Source organism: Culex pipiens, chromosome 2, assembly GCF_016801865.2.
Source record: "Culex pipiens pallens isolate TS chromosome 2, TS_CPP_V2, whole genome shotgun sequence".
Taxonomy (NCBI): domain Eukaryota; kingdom Metazoa; phylum Arthropoda; class Insecta; order Diptera; family Culicidae; genus Culex; species Culex pipiens.
Window position 1 is genome coordinate 76,970,914 of NC_068938.1, and position 23,081 is coordinate 76,993,994.

The 23,081-nt window shown below is 38.7% G+C and overlaps 1 protein-coding gene across 3 annotated transcripts in view; it reads right to left on the minus strand.

The window, feature by feature from the left end:
* Window positions 1-2,229: 2,229 nt before the first annotated feature.
* Window positions 2,230-23,081, minus strand: part of LOC120413574 (protein numb) — a 77,840-nt gene continuing 56,988 nt past the window's right edge. Inside the window, exons 1-4 of one of the 3 annotated variants that reach the window (XM_039574461.2) lie at window positions 20,129-20,328; window positions 13,967-14,414; window positions 13,604-13,852; window positions 2,230-5,535 (exon numbers count right to left, since the gene is read on the minus strand). In XM_039574461.2, the coding sequence (XP_039430395.1) occupies window positions 4,303-5,535; window positions 13,604-13,852; window positions 13,967-14,044 (1,560 nt within the window). In that variant the 5' untranslated portion in view covers window positions 14,045-14,414; window positions 20,129-20,328 and the 3' untranslated portion in view covers window positions 2,230-4,302. Of the gene's footprint in view, window positions 5,536-13,603; window positions 13,853-13,966; window positions 14,415-20,128; window positions 20,329-23,081 lie in introns of those variants that run through there. The other 2 variants (XM_039574460.2, XM_039574462.2) reach the window with 2 other exon arrangements.

Below are 23,081 nucleotides of genomic sequence, written 5' to 3' on the forward strand. Positions count from 1 at the left end.
TCCGTCGTGAAACTACTTACTTTTCCTGTCATTCTTGAACGACGAAATAGCCTACTTTTCTGTACCAAATATAACAGAATCGAATAGCAACACTTTTCAAAATAAATGCGGATAAGTTCTACTTTTCAGCACTCAAATGGGTGCTGAAAAGTTGAACTTTTCAGAACTTGTTTCGAAAAGTAACACTTTTCAACATTTTTTTTGATTTAAACGATTTATTGACAAAATGCATGAAAATTTGACATAAAATTTCACTCAGTGTGTGTTTTTTTGGAATTGCAAAAAATGTTGTATGAAACTCGTTGCAAAACTTGATTTTTTCAGCACTCTTCGTATTTATCCAACTCGGTGAACCTCGTTGGATAAATGTACGACTCGTGCTGAAAAAATCCTCTTTTTGCAACTTGTTGCATAAACTACTATTTCATTTAAATGTTGAAACCATGGCTTGTTATTTAAATTTTTATATTGTTAGTCATTTTATAAAATTTCACTTCATATCATGTTCGTTTTAATAAATTACCCTCATACCCAGCTGAAAAGCTATAAAGTGGATTGCAATTGAGACAAAGCGAATAGTACAGTTGTGACGTGAAACAGCTATCTTTTATATAAGTTTTTTAAGAAACGATAAGACTTTATAGAGCAAAAGACTTTGTTGAGGATTTGAATGAAAATATCGCAAGATACTCTAGGAGAAGCAGTAAAAATTGAATGAGATAAAGAAAGATAAGACAGTGAAATATTTAAGGAAGAAATATAACAAATTCTTTGATATTAGGTGATGTCCTTCGTTGGTGACACTTCTTGCAACGGTCTTCCTACTGACTGCTGATGTATATCCATCGGTGACACTTCTTTCAAGAGCGGTAAGCAGAAAGAATATCCAGAAAACTTCACAACTTGGCAACTTCCGATAATCGAGTCTGGACTGTATTCTGAAATTTAAATTTATTTTAGATTTTAGAGAGGCTTCAATGCAAGGGGTGAAATGAAAAATGACAACAAAATTAGAACCATTTTCCTAGACATGAATGCCAAAAAAGTAGAAAAATGTCTACAAGAAAAAAAAATAAAAACAAAAAATTACATTGCTTTTATTTATAAATTTTGCCGTTTCAATTTATTGAATAAATAGTACCCCAATCAAAATATTTTCGAATAACTAGTTAAATTGCCTACAAATTGGTTGACTTACTTGATTGGACTGCTGTTTGCTGAGATATAGCATCTCTAAGTTTAAATTTTGTGAAAATACTAGTTTTCAACATTTGTTACATCAAGATAAAGATGAAAAAATAATGCTTACCGTGTCAACGCATTCTCTATTCCATGTATCTTCAACAAATTAAAACTATTTTTTTCATATTTTCTTTATTTTTATTCTATTATGTCAATACTGTGTACTCCACGGTTGTAGTATATAATTAATATAATTCAGTATATCATATAGTTATCAACAACGCAATAAATTGGTACCAATAGTGGGTGTCTGTCTGTCTGTGTGTGCTCTAATCGTAACAGAGTTTCGACTTGCGCAACATGAAAAGCGTTCGTTTTTTTATTCATCTTTTTTTGTTTCTTTGCCTTTTTATTTAGATTTCACGTTCTATAGTTATTCATATCTATATTAGACGTAGCATGCTTTGTTTTCTCTTCTCTCCGTTCTCAACAGTTTCGATAAAGTTCAGTGTGGTTAGTGTGATGACGATCTAATAGGTATCGGGTAAATTTACTACACAAGTGGTCAACTGAAAGCATTTTAACTATCTGTAAACATTTCATCTCATCAATAGGGTATATATATTTGATTGTAAAAAATAGTTTCCCTCACATTCGTAAATGTAGTTTAAAAATAATCACTTTCTTTTTTTTTGTTCAATAAAATAACTACAACGAGAAAAAGGGTGCTCTCATTTTGAGGGGTGACCAATGTGGGTTCGTGTGGTTGTATATAATAACAGTAGAGCTCTTCGACGGAAGGCTAGCCGTGTGGGGGTGCCAAAAATTGATATGTCGCATATTTTTTTCGTTTTACCCTATACTTGAACTGGAAGGATGGTCGGAATGAAATGTTTCGTGCGTGGAAGAAGCAACCAAAGACGCGAACCGAACCTAACTGAAATGTTTCAAGGTGCACTGAAAAAGAACAACACGTGGAAATTAAGAGAGGAACGAAACAAAATGGAACAAAAGTGTGATGGCAATGAAATAAAAATAAATGATAGGTTTGTTTTATTAAGTTTATTTAGCTCTAAATAATACACTTACATCTGGTTGGGAATTATATTACAAGATCAAGATTCTCTATACACCCAGTTGTGGACATCTGAACGCCGGGGATGATTGAAGTATATTTTTACAAATTTGTTTATAACGCATAACTAAAGATCTTTCGGCGGACCGGCTAACTTGGTTAATTTTTAAATAAAGTAGTTCGGAAAATGACCGGAACAAAAGCGGTAAATCATAAAAGTATAAATAAATCCAAAGTAAATGTCGAGCAGCCTTGCTTACTTGTTCTCTAACCCTTCGGTGACTACAGCACGGAACAGAATGTAAAAGTTCTTTTGAAAAGACGGCGCGGCGCGTGATATGTACAACTATCTACACATAAAACGTTAAAAATAACCTGCACGCACTGTGCAGTTGCTCTCGCGCTCGTTCTCTCTATCTCGTATGTACACAATCAAAACGCTAAACTAAACCGAGTTTTCTTAAGTACACACTATGGTCGCAAAAATGGAATACTTTCCCAAGTAACTCTACACAGCAGCGGTGTTGAATGGTCCTAGAACAAGTTAATATTAACTCCCTCGAGCAGGCGAAATCAGCATTCCAGTTTGAATACCCTGGCTTAAACCTAAAACCCCTAAACGATCGTTTTGAATGCTTTACTTTTCGCTAATATGTATCTTTTAATTTAACTCCTCATTTTTTTCTCGAATGTATTTCACGTTGATCACAATGCTCATATTTCTTCATAATCCATATAATTCTGCGCCACGCCGACCTTTGTTGGCAGCTGGCAGTTTTACTTCTGTTAGTTTGATTTCATATCCATTATTTTCTAGCTTGCTTCCTTTAAGTTAGTTTAAGTACTGTTTTTGTAATGCTTTGCATCTTCACTGTTAAGCAGCTGCACATTGAGTTCTGCCCGACGGGGTTTAAAAGGTTGTGCCCTTATCGAGAAGGAGATTCTTTCTCGATTGTTCATTTCTGTGGAATAGTTCTTCGGCGTAACTTTCTTCATGGGTTTTGAAATACGATAAAGTTGTTGCCTTTACGCAAATGGTAATGTTTCGTGTGTGTGCATTAAAGAATCGTAGACTTTGTGTGAGTGTTTGTGTGTGTAATTTGTTTGTCTCTATTAGGTATACAGTAATACAGGTAAAGCGTTCCAAGCCGGTTTTTGTGTGTTTGTGTTTCAATCTTGCGAAGCATTTCATTGTGTTGCGGTGGTGTTCTGCACGTTTCACTTTTATACTTCCATTAAGTGCTGGTAAATCCGTCTTTATCAAGTCTTGTTTTCGCAAATGATTTGTAAAACGATCGCTGCTACAGAACAAAATGAAAAATAAACATGATTCAAGCATGATATTTTAATGAACTTTGCCTTTAAAAGAATATAATTTTTGTGAATTGAAATCTTTTTCAAGCATTGTAATTCCAATCATTTTTATTACAAATTTTATGAAACATTCTTTTAGAGCAGAAATAATTCTTTTATTTATGCATGGATGCATTCGTTACCACATGTTTTAATCTTTTTAGAGCTCTCAGAACAAAGTTATTTGTCAAAGTAAAATGTAAAAAAATACATCAAAAACTCATTATTTCCCGCTTCAAAATTACTAAGATTTTTGTCTCATTTCGTAATGTAGAAATATAATTTGATACAAAATGGTTCTGTTTATGTTTGAAATTTTTATTGATAAATTATTCACTCATTTTTTGATAAATTTAATCTGGTTTCATAATAATTTTCATGTTTCGTCCGTTAGAAGTCCTGCTTCAAATAATAATAATATTAAATTTACAATTCATGTACTCCGTTCCTTCCCTCATTGCAGCAGCGATCTCTAACCTCCTAACCGTAAATCAAAGTTTTTCTCATAAGGCAAAATAAATGCTATTAGAATGTTTGAGTAGTATTGAGTAAGTATCATTCGTCCACCCTGCTTCGTTTGCTTCCCACTCCTTCGTTGGCTGGCTTATCCCTCATACTAACAACTATCATCAACAAGCACCATTAACGTCCTCGGCCGTCCCTCCCCGTCCCCGTTCCCAGCCCCATGCCCCTTACAGGTGCACCTGGAAGCTCTGCGCCGGCGGTTTCGGCGGCGAAATGAACGGATTGGTGCTGTGAATCTCCGGCTTGGCCACGTCCGACACCCACTCCGAGTCGAACGGGTCAGCCGCGCTCAGCGACTTGGCGCGGGCGTGGATCGAGGGGGCCCGCCGTGGCGATGGGGACACATTCTTCACGATCTGGCCGAGCCACTGTTCCGGGTTGGGCAGCGGCGAGGCGGTTTCCACGGGGACGACGGCTGTGGCGGAGGAAGTGGCGACGCCCAGGTTCGGGGTCAGCGATCGTGGAGGAAGCGTCGTTGTCGTCGTCGCGGTCGGATGCGTTGACAGGATGGTGGGGGCGAAAACGGTCGCGAGCGGGTTGGTGGCCACCACCGGATCGGCTGGACTGGCGCCGGTCGACATGCTCAGATAGGGGCCGATTGAGGACGTGCTGGTGACAGTGGCGGAAAGATTTTGCGTGATGTCTTTGCTAAGGTAGAAATCGTCCGCGTCGTTCTTGGTGAGCAGCGAAAGGCCCTGGCTCAGTTCCTGGCACAGCTGACTGACGGTGTCCGTGGGTTGGGTGGCCGTTACCTCCGGAATGGGCGAAACGGACGTTCGATGGGGCGAAGTCGGATCCAGGAAGGCTCGTTGTCGTTCGGCGTTGGACGGAAGATCGTTGATTCTCAGCGACATCTGGCGCTTGAACGGCGATGCCGTCCCAATCTGCGTAAAGCCCCGGAAACTTCCCTGACGTTCCAGCATCGAGGGAGTCGCGTGTGGTCTCTCAATCGCAAACGGATTGGCCGCCTTGTTGTTGTTGTTCTGATTCGGCGCCACCACGGCCGTGTCCGCATTTGCCAACCGTTCCGTCATCGTTTGCTGCCGGAACGACCCAGTCCTGGTGAACGTCTTGTTGTTCATATCAAAAGACATCGTAACGCCGCACTCCTTATCGCGGCGCTGTTTCCGCTCCAAACACACCGCAAAAGCACACCCCACCGCATGGGACAACCGCTCTCCGGAATCCTTGGCCGCCAGGAAGCCGTGGCACATCCAGCGCCGTGTCGTACCATCCCGACAGATGTAGCTGAAGCCACGCTCGTGGTTGCGATCGGGCGCACAGAAGCTGACCTTTTCGATGGTTTGGTCCACGATCAGTCCCTTGGTGTCGTCCTCGACCACGCGGAGTCCATCGCCGCTGACGTGAAGCTGAGCGCGGATTGCGCGACGGCGAGAGTTCTAAAATGAAAGAAACACGATTTAGAATGGATCCTCAACCAGTAAAACCTCTAAACTCAAGATTTATACAAAAATTGCCCAAAATGCATTTTCAACCAATTTCATGTTGGAAATATTCGCATTTTTTCATTTTTGTTTATCAAAAGCTTAAGCTCAAAATATTACATAAATATGAAAATATTATCACACGCAGAAAAATAAGGCATATTTGAATCAACAAAACGTTTTGTTGATTTGAAAATCATTATTTTTGTTGAATCAATGCTAAATGTCAAAGCAGCTTTTTCGAAACAACAAAAGACTTTTGTGGAATTGAGAAAATCAAGGTTTGTTTCAACGCAAAATTGGCGTTGATTATATTCAACAAAAATTTTGTTGATTCAAACCTCGTACAGGCTGATTCTACAAAACATTTTTCTGCGTGCATATAAAAATGCTTGTATTGACTAATGCTAATCTTGGTAGAGACATATGACTAAAGTACCTCAAGAAGTAGATCAAAACATATTTTGAGAAGAGGAAAAAGGCAGAAAATTTAAACTACCAAAACCGTAATTTTGAAACATAATTTTGCAAAATCTGCATTTTTAAATGTATTTTAGTAGAACAACGATAAAAATTTAAAGTTATTTCTAATGAAATCTCAGCGATCAATTCTATCAATATCACCCCGGTTTACTGTATCAAAATTCAAGGTTTTATCTGCTGGTTATAAATACCACAATTTGTGGACATAGTTTGTAAATATACTCAAATCGGATATTAACTTTTAACTTGAATAAAGCTAATCAGGGTTATCAAAATAAGGCCTCACAGCTTCGATCCACATACCAGTTCTAACAACAACAAAACACAAATGTAAAATGCATTGTTTTTTTATGATTCAAATGGTAAAAAATAATTATACCATTTTTCATTAGAACTAAATGATTAAAAAATTATTCCCTCTTTATATTGTATGCTTCTTATCATCGAAAAAAATAAACCACTTTCCATTTGAAAACTAAATTAATCCACCTACGTGGTTGGTGCCTTCCTCACTCCTAACCAAATATGGGCTACACGAAAGATTCGGAAATTATTTTCATCTGGATTTTAAGCTTTTTGGAAACAACGTGCGCAGAACATAAGGTTTTAGTTGAGGAACCAATTCAGTTCAGTTCAATTAAGATCTAGTCTCAAAAAGTCTCGTCGATCTTTTATACTCTTTTGAAAGGTCTTTCGATAACCGATTCAACGGACGTAGTTTTCGAACATATAAGTGAGATACGGTTTCAAAAACTACATAAATATCACTTAAGTAGGGGACCATCCATAAACCACGTGGACACTTTAGGGGGGGGGGGGGTTTGGCGATTGTCCACGATCCATACAAAAAAGATTTTTTTTGTATGGACAATTGTCCACGAAGGGGGGAGGGGGGGTAACAGATTTCCAAAAAAGTGTCCACGTGGTTTATGGATGGTCCCTAGTCATAACTCAAGACTGGGTTGCCAGATTTTCAATCTTTCAGACTCGTTTGGAAGGTAAGACCTTCCTTTCCTTATTTAGTAATTGGGTTTTTTTTTTGATTACCAAATAAGGAAAGTAAACAAAATACCTAGAATTTAGGAATTTGGTACTTTTTTTTATTTCAGTGTATAATTACCTATCCAACGATAGGTCAAATGATGGATCTGGACATAGTTTTTGAACAAACAAGAGAAAAAAAAGTGAACAAATAAGTAAAAAAAACTACATAAGTATTTTTAGGTGGTCATATCTTGAGACAGGGTTGCCAGATCTTTAATTTTTGAGACTCATTAGGAAGTTTTTTTTAATTTCCTATCCAACGATAGGATAATGGATCCAGACATAGCTTTATAACATATACGTGAGATCCGGCTTCAAAAAACTACATAAATATCACTTAAGTGGTCATAACTTGAGTCAGGGCGGCCAGTTGTCGAGCTTCCGTGGCCGTGAGGTTACGGGTTTCGCCTTGTAAGCGGAAGGTGATGGGTTCGATTCCTGTCAGGCTCGGCAAAGTCAGATCCCTTCAAAGAGTAAATCTGCTCACTGGGAATACTGACCGGTAGGGGATGGGTTTCGACTAACGGCGTGCAGGATTTCCGATCCAGAGGTCGTGAGTTCGATTCTCGTACCGGGATGATGAAGTTAAAAAAAAAAAAAAAAAAATCTTCAACCTTGTAGACTCCTTGGAAGGTTTTACAATTACCTATCCAACGATATATAACATGATGATATTTGGTTCGATTTAAGTTCATTTCATTTCACCTGCGCTACCCACCTCGCCAATTCCCTCCTCCTTCCATGGTTCGTGTCCTTGCTGCAACCAAGACAACCTCCCAAACCGCCACGTCATCATAATTCAACCCGCCATACAAAATCAACAGCCTAGTTTACTTGATAACACCTGTACAATCATTGTAAACACGCTGAAGGACCCAATAAACGAAACGTCGCCTGCTGTTGTTTTTATTTGCCGCTGCGCATCATCCGAATCCAGTACTGCCCCGTTCGACAACATCTGTCTCTTTCCACCAATCATCATCTTCGTGGTCCAGTCTACGCCTACGTGTTAGAAGAACAGAGACAGCTGCGATTGCGCTTTGTGTAAGTACGATTCGATAACAGTGTGGAACAGTTGTTGGAAACCGACACAGCACCCCACATCAACTTCGTTTCGTACAGCGCCATCTCCATTCTCACACCAGAAGCCTAATTTTGAACCCTCGCATGACCATTGCTGAGTTGTCCAAAATGGTTCAAGGCATTTGTGTGAAATGTGCAAACGAGGTCAAGGGCGAAGTAATCCGCTGTGGCGCGTTCTGCTCGGCGGAAGTTTGCCTGAGATGCTCGGGTATGTCCGCTGCAATGCTGTCCGCAATACGGGGAAGTGCCCACTGCATATGGATCTGCACCGCGTGCAAAGGCCTCGTCAACAAGGCTCGATTCTCGAATTCGTTGGTTTCTGTCGACACCGCCAACATGACTGTCACGGATTCCCTCAAAACGGAGATCAAAGACAGTATTCTGGCGGAAATAAGAACGGAAATACGGAAGGAAATCCGGGAAGGGTTCAAAACGTGCAAGGCAGCATCCTCGCAAGTCAGCTCATCTAAACGTGCGCGTGAAGATGAGAGTAACGACTCAAGCTATGCGAGCGCCCTGAAGAAAGCTGCCATCAACGTGCGTGGCACAGCACAGCAAGCAGAAAATGAGGCAGATTTGTTCCCGACAGACTCTACGTTCGCAGCCAGCGGTTCTCCCGTTTTTTGGTTGTACATGAGAGGTTTCCGTCCGAACATCACCCCTGAGAGGGTTTCTGAATGGGTTCAGTCAAAGCTCGGAACCAGCGACATCAAAGTTCGAAAACTGGTACCCAAAGGCAGAGACGTGAGCGAACTCTCGTTTGTGTCTTTCAAAGTGGGTTTGCCGGTTGACCTGAAGGACGTAGCCCTCTGCAAAGACACTTGGCCTTCGCTGATTTTGTGCCGTGAGTTCGAGGACTATAACTCGCAGTCGGGGTTCGATCCGGACAGACCTCAGGCGCCAGCTACAGAGCAGTCCCAGATGATCGAAGAGCAGCAGCCGTTGGATCCCGTGCATACCCAGACGCTGACGGTGCCTGTACAACAGACCGTTTCACCTGCCAACCAACCAACTCCGGCCGATGTCGCAATGGAGACTACCGAGTAGAAACTGCTGCCACATCCAACTCTCCACAAATTGCTGCTTCAACTCAACCAACTCATTCAGTGTTATTACCTCGACGCCAACGCCGACCGAATCGAAAGCTTGTCCCTTCCAGTCTCCTCGTTTATTACCAGAACGCAGGTGGTATTCGAACCAAAACTAACCAGTTTAACTTGGCCCTAGCCAGCAGCGATTACCATGTGATAGCGATGTCTGAAACGTGGCTTCGTGATGGTATTCTGGATTCAGAGCTCTCATCCAACTATCAATTTTTTCGAAAAGATCGTAGTCCTGCTACGAGTGAACTGAGGCGAGGAGGTGGTTGCCTTGTTGCCGTGAAGAATGGACTCGACGCAACTCCTGTGATACTCGCCGGCTATGATCATCTGGAGCAGACCATAATTCGTGTCAAAGTTCGGCGGCAAAATGTATTTTTGTGCTGCATCTACATAAGACCGAACAGCCCGAACGATATCTACCTTTCGCACTACGCAGCTGTCCGTGAAGTGTTATCGAAAGCTGGCGTAAACGACTTAGTGATTGTAGTTGGAGACTACAACTTGCCTGGTCTGCGCTGGACGTTTGACGACGACGTGAACGCATTCATTCCCAACAATGCCTCGACCGAAATTGAACTTGACCTTATGGAATCCTTACTGACGTCCGGAATGCAGCAGGTTTGTAATCTCTCCAATGCTAGAGGCAACATACTTGACCTAGCTTTCGTGAACGACGCAGATAGAGTTGACCTGATCGAACCTCCGTCGGCTATTCTCAAACCCGACCGACATCACAAACAGTTTGTACTGAAGGTTGACCTCCACCACAATCCCGACCAAGTTAGCCAACACTCTGCTGACGTTGCTGATTTTGACTTCAACCGATGTGACCATGTTGCTGTTACGGATGCATTGAATCAAATCGACTGGGACAACGTGCTGAACTCGGAAGACGCCAACACTCAAGCATCACAGTTCTACAGCGTAGTATTTGACGTGATTCAACAGCTCGTGCCGAGGAAACGGATAGCTAGAGATCGATCAATCAAACAACCATGGTGGAATGCTGAGTTACGGCATAAGCGGAACATTCTGCGCAAAGCAAGGAAACGACTGTTTCGGTCGAAATCACCGGAGGATAACGTTTGTGTCGAGCGACTGGAAACGGAGTACGAGCTGCTGAACGAAACACTGTACCGTGAGTACCTCGACAACATTCAAACCCGCTTAACGGATGACCCTTCGTCGTTTTGGAGTTACGTTAAGAGCAGGAAGCGAACTGATGGCATTCCTTCCGTGGTCGATTCGGGTGATCGTAGCTCAAACAGTCCTGAAGAAGCAGCTAATTTATTTGCCGACTTTTTCAAAGGCGTGTTCAACCATGGCTTGCACACCGCTCCAGCAGATTATCTCGACGAAATTCCCTCCCACAACATTGACATGCCATTTCCGGTTCTTTCTGAAGCAGAAGTTCTAGAAGCTTTGGCTGCAGTTGACTCTTCAAAAGGCCCTGGTCCTGATAAGCTGCCACCTTCTTTCATTAAAATGTGCGCTGGATCGTTGGCACACCCTGTAAGCTTAGTCTTCAACCGATCGCTTACAAATGGTCAGTTCCCAGATGTGTGGAAAGTTGCTGCCATTACGCCAATTCATAAATCTGGACGAAGGAAAGATGTTCAAAACTACAGACCGATCTCAATACTATCCTGCCTGCCAAAAGTTCTAGAACAACTGATTCACAAAAGAATGTACGCTGCCGCAGTCCCCATCATATCGGAGTTTCAGCATGGGTTCGTGAAGAAACGATCCACAGTCTCGAACTTGATGCTGTACGTTAGCTCGATAAATTCCAGCCTTGAGAAACGGTGCCAGGTTGATTCCGTGTACGTGGACTTTGCCAAAGCCTTTGATAAGGTGCCTCATAACTTGGCAATTGAAAAGCTGAGACGTATGGGATTCCCTCGCTGGCTCACGGTATGGCTCTCTTCCTATCTGACCGGCAGAACAGGGTTTGTTCGCATAGGAAGCTCACGATCGCTCCAGTTTGCCGTGACATCCGGAGTGCCGCAGGGAAGCCACCTCGGCCCATTGATCTTTTTACTGTTCGTCAACGACATTTGCACTCACCTCAAATCCCAAAAGTTGCTGTATGCAGATGACCTCAAAGTGTTTCGTGTTGTTTCCTCTGCCATCGATTGCGTCGCCCTGCAGCAGGATATCTGCACTATTAACGAATGGTGTGTTAGGAACGGGATGAAGGTGAATGAAGAGAAATGCAACGTCATCAGCTTCTCTAAGAAACAGGACACGATTCACTACCGATATGAGATGAATTCACACTTGTTAACTCGTGTCGACTGCATCAAAGACCTCGGCGTAATGATGGACCACAAGCTCACCTTCGACAAGCATGTCGCTGTCACTTCCGCTAAAGCCTTTGCAACGCTGGGATTCCTTCGACGTAACACGGTGGACTTCGAGAACATTCGGGCACTTAAAACGCTGTACATCTCTCTGGTACGAAGTATTCTCGAGTATGCTGTGCAAGTCTGGGCACCGCATTACGCAGTTCTGTGTGACCGCTTGGAGAAAGTGCAGAAAAGCTTTACACTATACGCTCTACGTCGCCTGCCCTGGAGGAACCCTGCGTACCTAACAAGTTACGATGACCGCCGAAGATTACTACAATTAGAATCTCTAGAACATCGCCGGATTTTCCTGCAACGTCTGTTTGTGTTTGACGTTCTTACAAACCGAGTAGACTGCCCGGAGATCCGTCAGAAAATGAGCCTTCACGAGCCCCAACGTGCGCTGAGAACCTACCTGCCGTTTAGGATCGCTAGGCACACTACCGTTTACGGACAAAACCACCCGATCGATCGCTGCTGCCGTTATTTCAACCCAGTTTGGTGCTTTTTTAATTTCGACATGACAAAAGAACTATTTAAAACTAAAATTAGAAACGTGTTGTGACGTACCTTTATGTTTTTAATGTTTTATATCTGTTTATACGTTTAGTTTATAAGTATATACAGTCTGTGCGGCATAATGCCGAAGACGGTGACAAAAAAATAAATAAATATATGCAAAAACGCATTTTCATACAAAACTTTTGAAATACTAATCAAAACTTGAGTCAAATGCAACCGATTTGGTCTAAATCTATTCAGCCAGTTCTGAGAAAACTGATTGAAATTTTTTGGTTACCCCTAGACACACAGAAAGACAGGCATTTGTTCAGTTTTCGATTCTGGATCGATGTGCATAAGGGAAGGTGTAATATTACCACTTTTTTAATGTAAACTACGCTATTTGTAAAAAGTTCATTTTTAGAGCAAGAGGAATTTAACTTTGTAATTTTGTAAAAAAAATACTATAAAATATAAAAATATTTATATATTTTATATTTTTTATTATATATTTTTATATTTTTTTAAAAATAGTCAAATTTTCATAGCTCAACATGCAAAAAATAATCTTTATCTTCACAAATTATAAAATTACTTCAAAACATTTTTTTTATTTTTTATGTGTAAGCATAACACTTTCAAAAAATGTATTAAACTATAAAAATGACCTTTGGACTTTTTTCTAGATAAAATTTTGGAAATTAATAAAATTATATAGCAAATTCGGCAATTCAAATTTGTAAACATTGAAATGTTTCCAACATCTTCAACAATTTTGTTCATTTTAGCGTATTCAAAATCGACAACATTGTTTCAAAAATCGTAAAAAAATGTGAATGATTTTGGAAAAGAAATATTTGCTTACAGGATTCGTGGTAGTTTTCAAAAAATACAGGTACCGACGATTTTTATTTGTTTCTGCTTTAATTGGGGAAAACAACATTCAATAGACAATATTTGTAAACTGATTCAATCATGCCACAAATGATTATTAATACAGGAAAATGCATTTTCAATTGTTTTCTGTTCAGTGCGCGACTATTTTCATTGAAACTAAGATTTTTGTAACAAATTATGTTTTACGCCCCTCGATTTTTTGAGCCAATATTGAATTTAAAAAAAAATGAAATTATGCAAATTCTATAAATAATAAAAAAGTAGGTAATTGATGTTCACAGCAAAACAATTATGTTAATTTGGGAGGTTGTATATTACCACTTTTATGATGCAATTTTACCTCAATTAAGACTGAAAAAGTGATAGTGGTAGAATTACACATTTTCAGAGGTAAAATTACACATTTTTTTGACATAAAAGATGTACCCCTTCCCAGATGTATTATTACCATGATTTTTTTGACTGGGTATAGTCCAACTTTCAAAAAATATGAACTTATGAAATAAAAATTTTCAAAGCAAGACATTCCACAAACTTTTCCTATGCAATCCCCGCGATCCTTACCCTGAGCACTTTGAGCGCCTCCTCGCACACCTGCATCCCGCGCGACTCAAACACCTCGACGCAGCCCAGATACTTGACGGAGAAGGTGCAGGTCGCGGACCGGACGGCCTGCTCGTCCGACTGCCACTGGTGCGGTTTGGCCGCTTCCGGCACCCGGTCCTTGCGCCGCCGGAACGAATCCCGGAACGACTTCCGGAGCCGGTCCATCTTCTTGGGCGATCGTTTGCTGTGCCGGAATGAGGCCGCTTTCTAGAAATTGAGGAAAAAGATAAAAGTTAGTAAGCTTCATTGTTTAGATCTCTACGAAGAAATTAGTCAGCAGTCGCAGAAATGATTATGTGCATCATGTGTGTTTATACGAACCGTATTCTTGACATCACCGTAGGTTCCCCGCGTGAAGCCCCGCTCCAGCGGCTCGTGTGACGAAGTTGAATTCCCCATCGCTGCCCTCACTGGGAGCCCGAGGGGTCACAATCTCAAGTGACGATTTAAAGGTGACCAATAAAAATAATGATCTCGGAACGCCCTCGTCCAAGATTCCGCTCTGGTCAAGCTTGCTTTTTTTAAAGATCTTTTCCAAGCCGCTTTACAATGTAGCTCGAGAGAGTACCAAAAGGTTAATAAATTCTCCACTCTCGATTAATTATCACATTCATGAGGTATCTCTCTCCGACGCCCGGTACGATGGCGTCACGTTTGAAGATCTAGGCACTGGAGGCACTGCTATGGCACTCTACTGGACCCGTTAAATGTCCAGACTGGCTGCTGCTGCTGCTGACGACGTCGATTATTGCCCCTGGCAGAACGCAAACTGTAAATGACGAACGGTGGTCATTAGAATTATAAGGTTTTTTTCTCTCATTTCTAGAACCGCACACGCAAGCGGGCGATGATCGGCGGTGCGCTTGAACTGGATGGTGACTGAACTGGAAAGTCTGATGATGTTGGGCACCGGTTGTGCCTGCTCTGAGCTATGTAACGTTACTGAGTGTGGAGGAGAGGTTAACCCACACTGTACAAGCTGCGGGAAAATGCCGGGTAGTGATTTGAGCGAACGAAATGTTACTAGCTGAAGGTTGCTCGATATTGCTGGGGAAAAAGTACGGTTTTCGTGGGAATTTATTGTTGGGCGATAGTGTTCTATTTTTAAAAGGACTTTTTATGAAACAGCTGAATAAACTTTATTGCTGGACCTTAACATTGCTTGCATTAATTCAATTCAAATTATATAATATTTGCCGATTTTTGGTTTAAATTGTCGAGTCAAGTATACAATAGCAGTTTATGCCTCAAGTTGAATATTGAAGATTATTTCAGCACGAGGTTAACTTAGTTAGATAAATATGACTAGTGCTGAAAAAAATCTAGTTTAGCAATTATCAAAAAAAACACCTATGATCACATAATTCAATTCAAATGCTAATGAAAAGTATTTCATATTTCAACACCGGAAACGTATAATTTTTCCAAACAAGTGCTGAAAAGTCAAACTTTTTAGTATCAATCGGAGTGCTGAAAATAATGTAATTTTTCCCAGGATTTTTTTTTTATTCTAAAGAATCCAAGTCTGTACAATATGTTATTTCCGTAAGGCATATTCCAAGATGACATATTATTTTATCAAAATTGATAATTTTGGATGCTGTAACTCAGCAACCATCAAAATCAAAATGTCAGATCAACATCATTTGTAAGAATTCTTTTCGACATTTTGAAAATATATTACCTAATTAAATATAAAAAAAGAAATGTCCTGGACTAAGAATCAAATTAGAACAATCTGTTTATCACTCAAATTGGCGTTTACAATAAGTGTGAACAAAATCTTAGTAGCATGGATTAAACAAAATTACATGAATTGTTTTCACTCATGTGTTTTCCAAACTCAGTCAAACATTATGAATCAAATGATTTACATAAAATAGTAGAGCAGTTCTCTAGGATTTCGGTCATTCGATTTTTTTTGTATTTTTTAATCCGACTGAAACTTTTTTGGTGCCTTCGGTATGCCCAAAGAAGCCATTTTGCATCATTAGTTTGTCCATATAATTTTCCATACAAATTCGGCAGCTGTCCATACAAAAATGATGTATGAAAATTCAAAAATCTGTATCTTTTGAAGGAATTTTTTGATCGATTTGGTGTCTTCGGCAAAGTTGTAGGTATGGATACGGACTACACTGGAAAAAAATAATACACGGTAAAAAAAATTTGGTGATTTTTTTATTTAACTTTTTATCACTAAAACTTGATTTACAAAAAAACACTATTTTTAATTTTTTTTATTTTTTGATATGTTTTAGAAGGCATAAAATGCCAACTTTTCAGAAATTTCCAGGTTGTGCAAAAAATCACTGACCGAGTTATGAATTTTTTAATCAATACTGATTTTTTCAAAAAATCGAAATTTTGGTCGTAAAAATTTTTCAACTTCATTTTTCGATGTAAAATCAAATTTGCAATCAAAAAGTACTTTACTGAAATTTTGATAAAGTGCACCGTTTTCAAGTTATAGCCATATTTAAGTGACTTTTTTGAAAATAGTCGCAGTTTTTCATTTTTTTAAATTAGTGCACATGTTTGCCCAGTTTTGAAAAAAATATTTTTGAAAAGCTGAGAAAATTCTCTATATTTTGCTTATTTGGACTTTGTTGATACGACCTTTAGTTGCTGAGATATTGCAATGCAAAGGTTTAAAAACAGGAAAATTGATGTTTTCTAAGTTTCACCCAAACAACCCACCATTTTCTATCGTCAATATCTCAGCAACTAATGGTCCGATTTTCAATGTTAATATATGAAACATTTGTGAAATTTTCCGATCTCTTCGAAAAAAATATTTTTGGAATTTTCAAATCAAGACTAACATTTCACAAAGGCCAAACATTCAATATTACGCCCTTTTAAAATGTTTGTCTTGATTTGAAAATTCCAAAAATATTTTTTTCGAAAAGATCGGAAAATTTCACAATTGTTTCATATATTAACATTGAAAATCGGACCATTAGTTGCTGAGATATTGACGATAGAAAATGGTGGGTTGTTTGGGTGAAACTTAGAAAACATCAATTTTCCTGTTTTTAAACCTTTGCATTGCAATATCTCAGCAACTAAAGGTCGTATCAACATAGTCCGAATAAGCAAAATATAGAGAATTTTCTCAGCTTTTCAAAAATATTTTTTTCAAAACTGGGCAAACATGTGCACTAATTTAAAAAAAATGAAAAACTGCGACTATTTTCAAAAAAGTCACTTAAATATGGCTATAACCGGAAAACGGTGCACTTTATCAAAATTTTAGTAAAGTACTTTTTGATTGCAAATTTGATTTTACATCGAAAAATGAAGTTGAAAAATTTTTACGACCAAAATTTCGATTTTTTGAAAAAATCAGTATTGATTAAAAAATTCATAACTCGGTCAGTGATTTTTTGCACAACCTGGAAATTTCTGAAAAGTTGGCATTTTATGTCTTCTAAAACATATCAAAAAATAAAAAAAATTAAAAATAGTGTTTTTTTGTAAATCAAGTTATAGTGATAAAAAGTTAAATAAAAAAATCACCAAATTTTTTTTTACCGTGTATTATTTTTTCCAGTGTAGTCCGTATCCATACCTACAACTTTGCCGAAGACACCAAATCGATCAAAAAATTCCTTCAAAAGATACAGATTTTTGAATTTTCATACATCATTTTTGTATGGACAGCTGCCGAATTTGTATGGAAAATTATATGGACAAACTAATGATGCAAAATGGCTTCTTTGGGCATACCGAAGGCACCAAAAAAGTTTCAGCCGGATTAAAAAATACAAAAATTAAAATTGAAGAAAAAAGACCGATTTCGTAGAGAATTGCTCAGTAGTTTATGCAACAAGTTGCAAAAAGAGGATTTTTTCAGCACGAGTCGTACATTTATCCAACGAGGTTCACCGAGTTGGATAAATACGACGAGTGTTGAAAAAATCAAGTTTTGCAACGAGTTCCATACAATTTTTTTTGCAATTCTGAAAAACACCCATTGAGTGAAATTTTATGTAAAATTTTCATGTATTTTTCCAATAAATCGTTTAAATAAAAAAAATGTTAAAAGTTTTACTTTTCGAAACAAGTGCTGAAAAGTTCAACTTTTCAGCACTCATTTCAGTGCTGAAAAGTAGAACTTTTCAGCATTTATTTTGAAAAGTGTTGCTATTCGATTCTGTTATTTTTGGTAGGAAAAAGTAGGCCGTTTCATTTCTTCAGAAGGACAGGAAAAGTTGACAGTTTCACAGCGGAATTGCAAAAAATAAGTTTAGGCCAACTACTACCATAAACTTGGCGATAATGTTTTATTCACTCCTATTTTAGTAACTTATTTCAAAAAAATGTCGATCCCAAAATTTATCTTAAAGCATACTTAACAGTTACACCACAGAAATAAAAAACTAATGATTTTTAATATTATTTTATTTATTATTTATAAGAGGGAAAAACATTTTCAAGATACGTTCAATTTTCTTATCCTCACACGAGCATAGAAATCTTCATAATCATTTTTTTTATTCTAAGTAAGTTAATTTCACAGTATCAAGGTAATTTCCTTTTTTGTTGTCAATAAGTCATTTTGTGTTTCGCATCAACCTAAATATTCAATTATATTTTGGAAAAAAAAATCTTCTTTGTAAAGTAGCCCTTGCAATTGTAATCATTCGGGTTTTCTGATATCATAAATGAATATTTACAGTTGATCTTAAGAACGAAAAAAACAGCCTTAAATTGTTGTTTTTAGTCGTTATTTATAAAATTGCAAAAATCCGATGCTGGAAAATTGAATATTAGCTATATTTTTACTCCACAAAAATCTATTAACAAATTCATGCAACAAGTTTGTGCAACTTAGTGTGAATGAAGATTCGTAAACATTTTAAACTACAATGTTGAGTTCGAAAAAGGTCAATTAACAATCTTTTATCAGCGATCTTGTAATAAATCAAAAGGAAGAAACAGTTCCTCAAAATAATGGGGCTTCTGAAATTTAAGTTTCATTGAATATTTATTTATTAATTGTGACTGAATTCTGTGCAAAGAAACAAATTTATTATTTTTCTTTTTAAATTATTGACACTTTTGACGTAGTTAAACTAATTCTCGGGTCCCGAGAATTCCCGAGAAATTGCATAATTCAACTCCTGATTCCCGGGAAATTGAAAATCTTGAGAATCGTTCCCTCTATTTGCAATTGATGAAATTTCTTTTGAAATATTTTTTTATGTATTTTTAGAATTTCCTCCAATTTTTTGGGAAACTTTTTAATAGCCATGCCATGGACTATTAAAAATGCCTAATTGAACCTGTTTGATTTATTTGAGTGAAGCTAAAATTATAATACATTTTTTGTTAAGATTTTTAAAAACATTTACAAAATAAGTTAACAGTAATAGCCATTATAAAAATATGTTTAAATGAAGGACGAATAGAATTTTAATAAATTTGTTTGAAAAGCTATAAGATTTTTTAAATGAAAAAAGGATTTGTTTTATTTGAAACAAATCTTTACTATTCTCTGAAGGCAATGAAAAATGACATTATTTTCAAAATAAACAATAAGTTCAGATGAATCATTACAGCAATTAACAGGCTACATGCTTAAAGGTCTGCTATCAGTAGTAAAGATCGTGATCAAGTTACATCCACTAATCTCTACCTTCCAGCAAAAACCTGAATCTTCGTCAGAGCACTATCAAAGTGAATACCAAATCGTTTAGCGTGAAAAATCTGATCCAACGACGTAATCCATGAGTCATCGATCCACCTTCCGCGCCAGACAACCAGTTAGCGAGAGACACTATCAAGTGACTCACACCGATTTGTGTCCGCACCCATAAATCACTCCCCGATATCCACAAATCACGCTCCCTCAAGTTAAGCATTTCAATTAACCAAAACAAGTATTAAATGTCTGCGTACGCAGCGCACCAACTTCCGCTTTTCCTCAAACACTCATCTCCCTTTTTAAAGAGGTACCTCGTCACATTCCACAAGTGAGTCTTCACCAACTTTCCCACTCTTTTGGGGTTTCCGATATTTTTTTGTTTAAGGTGATACCAGCGCAACAGCTTCCGCGCAATATTGAACATAGTCGTTACGCACAGCTGGCACTGATTAAGTCCCTTTAAGTCACCAGCATATCGTTGGAGGAGCGGAAAAAACGACCAGCGACTTTTTTTTCCAATTTCTTCGTTATTTTTTACACTCTCTGTTGAGTCTTCGCACCATGTTGTGACTAAACATTTCACTGGCGAAGTGGTTTCCAATTCCATCAGAGGGGGGTGCTCGCCAGAAAAAGGAAATCGTAAACAATGTTCAAATTAATATTAGGGTACTTAACGGTTTACGGAGCGATTTCGGGAGTGCGCGTTTTAATGTGAGAAAATTAAATTCTAATCCAGTATCGTCACCATCCAGAGTGAGAAATAGCTCGAGTTAGGTTGCCGTGTTCCCACGGAATAAATAACACTCCCGGATAGCGTGCAGGAAACTTACACTGGAGACACTGAACTATTCAACAAATCGATAACTATTGCACTTGTCCGACGAAACTGGGCACCCTTTTGTCAGCACTGTCCCCGAATAACCCGGTAACCGCAGATGCCAGAAAGCTGCTGAAGCTGACAACGCATCATGACTTGACGCGAGCGATTCTGCGTACGTGCAAATGTGTTGCGTCGCGACGACCTGGAAGTACTCAACTGAGCCAGCCGTCCACCGCTGGCAAGGCATACCTGTGCTGAACATCAGGTTTGAAAATGTATTGGTGTGCTCGATCCATAACGGTAACAAACTGCGCCACAACTACAACGGAGAGAGAAGGTCTCCGTCAATGAAGTTGTTTTGGATACCTTTACCTGGGCAGTTCTGCGAGGCTTGCACACTGGTAGTTGTATGTTACCTTTTTTCCTTGGTTTAATACAGCGTGTAGCTGTTGCTAGAGTTGCTGAAGTTCACACGGGGTTCCCTACGCTACCAATACCGAGTCGTCGAACGCGTTGTCGTCAACGACAGCTCGGTTGGTTTGATTATTGCACATGGGACTTTCTTCTTGTGGTGCGGCGGTATACGCGTGTGTACCTGGCCTGGACGAAACCCAGACGACGACGACGACGATTGATTGCCTGTTGCAAGGTCTCCTGGTGGGATCTCTTGAGCTAGAGCGATGGAATTTCGTTCTGCGCGATATTGGCGCAGCAACAGCGTTGGAACGCGTTGAAAAATGAGTGACGAGATGAGATCTTTGAAGTGGGTTTGACTGAGATTCACGGTCAAGGAGTTTCAATCGTAACTTCAGACCAAACTCAGAAAAGCTTCTACTACAAATGAATCGATATCATGAAAATAATTTGTTTTGATTACGTTTAAATGGTTTTTAGGCCGATTTGAAGAAACAAAATATTAATGCAAAAATACTGAGTGACGAATTAAATCTAGTGTGAGTGACGCCAACAATCGGAGTAGGCCATGTAGTTCATGAAGGATTTGGCGAGCCGCGAGCGTCCAATCGTTGTACAGTGGGAAAAAGGGCCCATAAAAATTACCGCAATATGATTTCGCGTATCAAACTTCATTATTTTGGACGGGGACATAAGATATACACTTCTCTTTTAAAAACATGCAGTTTGATATGTCGCGAGAGATGTTTGCCAAATGTGGACTTTAGATGTGGCCACCGGAGAACCTGGGAACCGGCCAAGGTGGCAAAAATACATCTTAAAGATACTCTCCATCCAAAATCATGAAGTTTGATACGTCGCACGACTGGTTTAAATTGTTTCCTAATGCGGTTCCGGATGTGGCCATCGGAGATCGGTGGAACCGTTTCCGAAGGGACCAATGGTATTTAATATTATTCTAGGATTGTTTTGCATAACTATTCATGGTAGAAGAAGCGTATCAGTTCACAATTGGATAAATCTGATACTAATTCCAAAAATCCGGATCTTCCGGTGGCCTGTACTCCGGCCACCGGTCCGTGCAGTGCGATTTTTCATCAGATTATTGTTCCTGGTGCAAAAAACGAAGCTATTGGTGTGTAACAATCGCTGGTTTGCGGTAATTTTTATGGGCCCTTTTTTCACTGTGCGTTGGCTGCTTCGAAATCGTACACTCTCACGATTCATTTCGGACTGACAGATCGAAAAATTTTATCAGCGAAGAGTGAGTGATCATAGAAATTCAGGGTTATTATTCCCAACTCTACCAATTATTACAAGATCCGTGATATTGCGCTGCCAAATCAAACTATAATGTCGACGATGTCGTGCTATCTTGTCGCATGTAAATTTTGGGAAAAATGATTTAAAAACGCCATTTTGTGCAGCTCCCAATGCCTCACATTTAGCCTCACCGATCTTCAAAATTCGATTTCAACCCAGAGTCACTTTTCATATGCATGAAGTTTCGATCTGATCGTGCTATCTTGACAAACCCTGAAAATTGCGTAAGTGCGACAACTGGCCAAAAAGATTTCAGGTCAGAACGCGTTTGACACACGTACATACCTCGGGACTCCGGCAACCAAATTCAACCAAACTTTGGGACAATGCACAGAATGGCCAACCAAACAAAAAGTGTTTGTTATTGTTCACATTTTTTTGCTTATTCATGGTCAAACATTAGAACGAATTTTTCACGAAACGTCAAAAAACGACGTGCAACAAGATAGCACGACAACGACGAAATGTGTTATTCTTATTTACTTAAGCTCAAATTTGCATCAGCAAAGCACAATGTCAACGTGTTGCCACTTGACGACAGTGATTGCAATTCTGCAATGGAGCAATTCTCTACGAAATCGGTCTTTTTTCTTCAATTTTAATTTTTGTATTTTTTAATCCGACTGAAACTTTTTTGGTGCCTTCGGTATGCCCAAAGAAGCCATTTTGCATCATTAGTTTGTCCATATAATTTTCCATACAAATTTGGCAGCTGTCCATATAAAAATGATGTATGAAAATTCAAAAATCTGTATCTTTTGAAGGAATTTTTTGATCGATTTGGTGTCTTCGGCAAAGTTGTAGGTATGGATACGGACTACACTGGAAAAAAATAATACACGGTAAAAAAAATTTGGTGATTTTTTTATTTAACTTTTTATCACTAAAACTTGATTTACAAAAAAACACTATTTTTAATTTTTTTTATTTTTTGATATGTTTTAGAGGACATAAAATGCCAACTTTTCAGAAATTTCCAGGTTGTGCAAAAAATCATTGACCGAGTTATGAATTTTTTAATCAATACTGATTTTTTCAAAAAATCGAAATTTTGGTCGTAAAATTTTTCAACTTCATTTTTCGATGTAAAATCAAATTTGCAATCAAAAAGTACTTTAGTGAAATTTTGATAAAAAGCACCGTTTTCAAGTTATAGCCATATTTAAGTGACTTTTTTGAAAATAGTCGCAGTTTTTTATTTTTTAAAATTAGTGCACATGTTTGCC